The sequence below is a fragment of the Lepidochelys kempii genome, chromosome 13 (assembly GCF_965140265.1).
Source record: "Lepidochelys kempii isolate rLepKem1 chromosome 13, rLepKem1.hap2, whole genome shotgun sequence".
NCBI lineage: Eukaryota > Metazoa > Chordata > Testudines > Cheloniidae > Lepidochelys > Lepidochelys kempii.
Genome location: NC_133268.1, coordinates 36,677,798 through 36,684,337, shown reverse-complemented (window position 1 = coordinate 36,684,337; position 6,540 = coordinate 36,677,798). Strand labels below are relative to the sequence as shown.

The 6,540-nt window shown below is 54.3% G+C and overlaps 1 protein-coding gene across 2 annotated transcripts; it reads right to left on the bottom strand.

The window, feature by feature from the left end:
- Window positions 1-699: 699 nt before the first annotated feature.
- On the bottom strand, window positions 700-5,187 carry LOC140897069 (granzyme B-like). 2 transcript variants are annotated; one of them, XM_073309346.1, is made up of 5 exons: window positions 5,118-5,187; window positions 3,230-3,377; window positions 2,285-2,471; window positions 1,831-2,106; window positions 700-1,477 (listed from the first exon to the last, which is right to left on the bottom strand). In XM_073309346.1, exons 1-5 carry the CDS (start codon window positions 5,179-5,181, stop codon window positions 1,274-1,276), a joined length of 879 nt encoding a protein of 292 aa, XP_073165447.1. In that variant the 5' UTR covers window positions 5,182-5,187; the 3' UTR covers window positions 700-1,273. The 2 variants fall into 2 exon arrangements, with proteins under 2 accessions (XP_073165447.1, XP_073165448.1); XM_073309347.1 differs by having other exon boundaries at window positions 2,336-2,471.
- Between the last annotated feature and the right edge of the window lie 1,353 nt (window positions 5,188-6,540).

Here is a 6,540-nt window from a genome sequence, read left to right as displayed (position 1 = left end):
AGTCCCCACACCTCCTAGAGATGAAAGAGATGAAAACTGGTTCTGACATAGCATGGGGAGAGACACTATAGATAGATAGATATAGGATAGTTTGATGGAGGAATAGATGGAGGGGGATATATAGATGGATGGATGGGGATGGATGGATGGAGGGCTGGGGGTGGGATGGGGATAGATGGAGGGGTTGGTGGGTGTGGGTGTGGGTGAGGGTGGGATGGGGATAGATGGACGGATGGGGATTGCCTAGAGAGATAGATCAGGATAGGATAGATCGATGGATGGGGATGGGAAGAGGCAGATCAATTTCTTGTCACTAGAACTATTTCAAACCTGTCCCACTTTTGTCCCAGAAGTTGAACCTCTGGAACCTGGACAGCTGATTGCTCAGGCTGCTTTCTTCCTTGTAGTTCCCTTTCTGTCCCAGCAGGCAGGGATTCCTCCAGCCCTGAGGGGGTTAATTCCCCACTGGCACCCACCAGATCCTCATTCTGCATGAAATCACTGAACCCAGGTGTCCTGGGTCCCAGCCTAGCTCATTAACCACAAGCCCACCTTTCCCTGTAGGGGTCAATTCCCTCCTGGCCTTGGCAGATGCAGCGGCTGCTCTGGATTTCACGGCTCAGGTTAATGTGGCAGTACACAAATTACTCTTTTTTGTAACTTCATTTTATTCACTGCTGGCTACGAAGCAGGGAGCGAAATGCAGCAGGCAGCGCGGCAGGGCAGAGGAAGTGAGAAGGGGAGGATCAGCACTAATGTTTGATCTGCGGTCAGTTCAGCGTCGCCGTTGCTGAGTTCCTTTCCCACTGGCATTGCTGGCGCCGGGAACAGGTGTGTTTGGAACAGCAGGTGGCCACCCAGGGGGAACAAACCCCTGGGAAAGGCCCATTGAGGAAAGGGCAGGCTGCAGTTCCAACAGGAGTTAATAGGTCAAGGTAACGACGAGGATCTCCCATAAACCGTCACTTGACCAGCTGACACGGATGAGAGCTACCAACCACTGGGTCCTCCCCAGGGTTCAGCTCAAGTCTGTTACCTGGGAGGAAATAACCCACCTGTTTCCCCAGCAAAGAGGTAGTCTAAGGGTTGGGATTTCCAAGGAAGCTGATGGGAGCTGGCCTCAAACCTGGCTCCTAACTCCCCTAAGCTCCCTACCTTGACACTCATGACGCGGGGGGGGGGGGAGCTGCCTGATGGTAACAAAAGCTGGGGGAGGGGGCTCAGCCTAGGGGGGCTCTGCCCCTCTGCAAAGCAGGCCCTACATCTGGGCCTCTCAAAAGGACAGAAGTGGTGCAGCTCTGGCCCGTGCAGCGATTCCCGGCTCGGCTCGGGGCTCCAGCGTCCTCATCGTCTCCTTTATCCAGGAGATGAAGGTGGAGACTCTTGTGTATACTCCAGGGGAGGCGCTGTTTTGGGATCCCCATGAAACGATGCCCTGGGCTCTTTTCCCACACACCAGGGGGCCCCCAGAGTCACCCTGCAAAATTAAACAAGCCATAGATGGAGAACAGCTCAGTGAGTCATTTCCTACTGATGTGCAGCTCAGTGACACCCCCTGGTTCAGCTGGTCCCAGTGTCACCCCACAATGTCCACCCAGCTCTTCTGGCACCCCACGACCCAGCTGGTCTAAACACCACATCCACTCCCCTGTCCAGCAGGTCTCTGCCTTCCCCTGAGACAAGACCAGTTCTTTGCCCATTAATTTGTACAGCACCAAGCACAGTGGAGCCTGATCTCCTATTGGTCTCTCATAGGCCCAACTGCAACATCAAAAGCCTCATTCATAATAACGATTTATCAAGGGAGCTTGAAGCCAGAAGGAGATTTACCCTAAAAGAGGCTTTGCCCTTCTTCGGATCTCCCACACACATCATGGTGGAAGCGTCATAGTCATAGTAGGTCACATCGGGATTTTTCAGACACACGTCATCCTCCAGCACCTTCAAATTTGCCTCCTGGAGTGTGGTGGCTGGGGCTGATTCACTCTGTTTGCTGGTGCAGCCCCAGCCGGCGACACTGCATTTGGTCCCTGGCTTCTCTCTCTTGTTGGTGCGTGGCAGGGGGATGGTTTTCACCCATTTATTCAGCTTCACTGTCTCTGCCAGCTGAGCGACAAGAATGATGAACATCAATGTGAGGGTCACACTCATGGACACCCAGACACACCCTGTTCCCAGCAAAACCCGTTGACCATGTGGTCAAAGGGGACAGGGTGATGGGCTGGGGGCGGTGTCTGCAGCAGTGTGATGTCACTAGGCAGGGGTGATGGGATGGGGGCGGTACCTGCAGCAGTGTGAGGTCACTAGGTGCAAGGTGATGGAATGGGGGTGGTACCTGCAACAGCATGATGTCATTGTTAGTGGTCTCACTGTCGTATTGTGGGTGGAGGATCTGGCGACACACAGGGATCTCTTGCTGGCTCCGTTCCTGTTTACTAATATTATGCGCTCCCAGCTTGACAGTGATCTTGCTGAAAAAGCCAAGCACAACCCATGGGACATCCGTTGCAGGAGTGTACATGAGGTGGGGGGTGGGCACATGTGGGTCTGATTCATGAATAATGATATGGATGGGGCAGGGCACCCTGGGGCTCTCAGGCTGTGATCATGGACTCGGTTTCTGGTCTGCAAAAATGTATACACCATTGTACACCTTGCCAATGCAGATCCCACCCCAGGGCTGGGGACTGGCTAGCTCGGAGAGGTGTGAGGGGCCGGGGGGGCTGGGGGTGGGAAATGGCACAAGTGGCCTTTCCCCTCAAGGGCAGCAGCACAAAGTGTCTCCCCCAGCCCCTTGTGCTGTCCCCCTGAGCTGCTTCATTCCCCATTGTTCTCCAGGGCTCATCTCCCCTGCACCCCAAAGAACAATCCCTGACTAGATCCAGACAGGGGCCTAAGCCCTGCTCCCCCGAGCGCAGAGCCCTGCAGAGCTGTCCTGGGGCAATGAACCCCTCCCTGCCCCGATCTGGGCAATAGGCCAGACCCCAGCTGGTGTCACTGGCAGTAGCCCCATTGACTTACCCAGTGTTGGATCTCGACCATGGTTTGCAGAGGCCCCTAGAGACACGCTGCCTCCCCCTGAGCAGATCAGACCCCTCGGCTTTGCTCTCCTAGACTGTCCTATTAACTGCTCCTTCCCTGCAACGTAGGACAGCGCCAGAGCTCCCAGCTCCCCCATCACCCACTAACGCCCGACCTGCCCCGACATCCCCAGCACAGAGGTGCTTACTCTCCCTGGCAGTGAGCGGCCGTCAGCACGAAGTTCTCCGCCACCAGGAACCCTCCGCAGTTGATAAGCTTGTTTCTGCGTTGTATATCCAGATAGGCCATGTAGGGTCTGGAGTGGGGCTTGGCATTTTTTCCTCCAATGATCTCACCTGCAGGGGGAGACCAGGTTCATCTAAAGAACCCCATCATCTCCCTGGGCTGGTCTGGGACCGAGCTCCCCATCCCGAAGGGGAGCCCCCACAGCCTCAACCCAACCCCTGTGATGCTCTCCCTGGGGGATCCCTGGGCCTGGAACCCTGCCCCCTGCTCAGCTTTCCCCCACACTGGACACCCCCTGGGGTTGACAGGAGAATCTAAATCTCTGATGTCGCTGGATGGACAATGGGTGACAAACGCACCAAGAATGCGGCAGTAATTGCCCTGCCTTGAGTTCACAGCTTTGGGGGCCAACATCACCCCAGATTAGGCCAGAGAGCCCCCAGAAGGGGACTGGGCGAGGAATGGGACATAGGGTCTGTTGCTCGGTGCTGAACTGCTTGGTGCTGTTGTCGCTGTTTTTGCCCTTCCCAAGCTCTTCCTTATGCAGGTGATGGGTGACACTGATCGATAACAGTGCTGGGTGAGACAACATGCCCTGATCCCCTGACATTCTGTACCCCTGTGTTAAACCCATTACAGGATGTCGATACATTCTGTACAAAGCATGCCTTGTGAGGTCTGGCTCATCACATGTTTCTGCAATCTTACTGACTGAGTCGCTTTCAGTCAGTTTCTGTCCCCTATGCTGCTTCCTTTGTACTTCTGGTGTTGTGAGTGCAGTGGTTAGAGAGAAAGGGAGAGGTCACTGGGGGGAGGAGTCTGCTCTCCTTCTTATAGGTCTTTCTCTTTTTCAAAAACCATCTCCCGCTGGGATTGAGAAGACAGAAAGTCTGAGCAGACAGTAACACTGAGCTGTTTCTGTGTCGAGATGTAAATTTTTCACCCACATCTTTCCTGCCCAAGACTAGCCGCTTAAGCAGGTGATGATCCATTTGATTACACTGACACCTGGCTGAGGCATCAGCTAGCTGTTTGTCTCCAGGGAAGTGGTTTGTGGCTGCTCCCCAGACTTGAAACATGTCTGAGTAATACCATGCAATAAAATCTTATAATGTCAAGGTTCCTTCCCCACTCTGAACTCTAGGGTACAGATGTGGGGACCTGCATGAAAGACCCCCTAAGCTTATTCTTACTAGCTTAGGTTAAAAACTTCCCCAAGGTACAAACTTTGCCTTGTCCTTGAACAGTATGCTGCCACCACAAAGCTTTTTAAACAAAGAACAGGGAAAGAGACCACTTGGAGACGTCTTCCCCCAAAATATCCCCCCAAGCCCTACACCCCCTTTCTTGGGGAAGGCTTGATAATAATCCTCACCAATTGGTACAGGTGAACACAGACCCAAACCCTTGGATCTTAAGAACAATGAAAAATCAATCAGGTTCTTAAAAGAAGAATTTTAATTAAAGAAAAAGTAAAAGAATCACCTCTGTAAAATCAGGATGGTAAATACTTTACAGGGTAATCAGATTCAAAACATAGAGAATCCCTCTAGGCAAAACCTTAAGTTACAAAAAGACACAAAAACATGATATTACCCTTCCCTTAATATTTATGACAACTTTACATGCCACAAATATTTTACCAGAACAATAATGATCAGCAAATTATGAGTTTTCAGATGATAATTCACAAGGCACTCTTTGCATAAAATATATCATAGTCCTGTAAAAGTAGTGACCATATGGGTACAGATTGTCACAGACCCCCTAGATACCACCACTGACCCCAATCCCTGAGACCCCCCCATTCACCCGAATGACCCAGGGGCCCTAATCCCAGCTGTACTTACCAGCCCAGGCCCTGGGGGGCAGGAGAAAGGCCATGGGGAGCAGGAGCAAGATCTGGGCCTGCATGTTTGGAGTCAGTGCAGGGATGGTGAATCTGCCTCAGGCCTGCAGGCTTTATAGACTCAGCTTGGGGGTATCGGGGGGGCAGGAAACCTCAGTGTCACCCACACACTCATCTAAATGCAGAGCTCAGGCATCTCAATTTCCAACCACAGCCAACTACACGGGCTGGGAGGAAGGACACGCTGTGCGTGAGCCGGTGATCCTGTACAGCTGGCTGGATCCTGCATGGCTGGGTCCCTGCTCAGCTGGATGGATGATGCACCACTGGATGGAGAAGACAGCGCTGGGTAGATCTGGGGCTCAAACTCACTTGGCTCCATCCTTGCTCAGCTCCTTGCCCGTGTCTCTGCTATGGGGGCTACGAGTGACAGCGACTGATCTCAGTGTCTGGTAGGAATGTGGATCTTTCTCATATTGGCCCAGCTGTGAGCTGGGTGGGTCTGGGCAGACCAGCCATTTCTGGCAACCCCCCACCACCCTTTTGGGAGTCTGTGACCTCGTGAAGAGGATGTGGCAGCATCTGTGATGTTGTACAGCTGGAAGCGACGACTGCAGCACCAGAGGGGAAGTGACACAGCAGAGCCAGCGATATAACCCAGGTGTCCTGGCTCCCAGCCATCTACCCTTCCCCCACTCTAACTGCTAGACTCCACAACCCTCCCAGAGCCAGGGATGGGGCACGGGAGACTTTGCTCCCAACCCCCTCCTCTTCCCCTTCTCTAAATATTAGACCCCACTCCCCTCACAGAGCCAGGGCTAGAACCCAGGTGTTCTGGGGCCGGCACCAGTGTTCCCTCTCATTTTTCCCACTCCTCTGAGGAATAAATTTTCTTATGTGGACCAGTGTGGAGGTGAGGTGTGACACGACCCTGTGTGACACATCACCTTCAGACTGGTGCACATAACAACATTCATGTGGCGGGGTGGGGGGGTTCTGAGTGTGGGAGGGGGCTCAGGCCTGAGGCAGAGGGTTGGGGTGCATGGGTGTGAGGGCTCTGACTGGGGGTGCCGGCTCTGGGGTGGGGCTGGGGATGAGCGGTTTGGGGTGAAGGACGGTGCTCTGTGGCTAACGCAAGGAGAGAGGACTCCCCCCAGCTCTCTCTTTACAGAAGCACCTGGGGGGGAGAGGCACCTCCCTCCACCATGGCAGGTCCAGGGCGGGGGCTGCAGGAAAGGCGCCCCTCTCCCGGACCTGGCAGGTTCCAGCTGGGGCTGGGTTGGAACAAGGGGAGGGTCGCAGATCCTGGTGCCCCGGCCGCAGTAGCTCCGGGCTGCCCTGGCCGCGGCTGAGTTCAGGCCAGGGTAAGGGCGCCCTGGCCTCGGCTGGGTTCGGGTCGCGGCAGTGTTGCAGCCAGGGGAGGG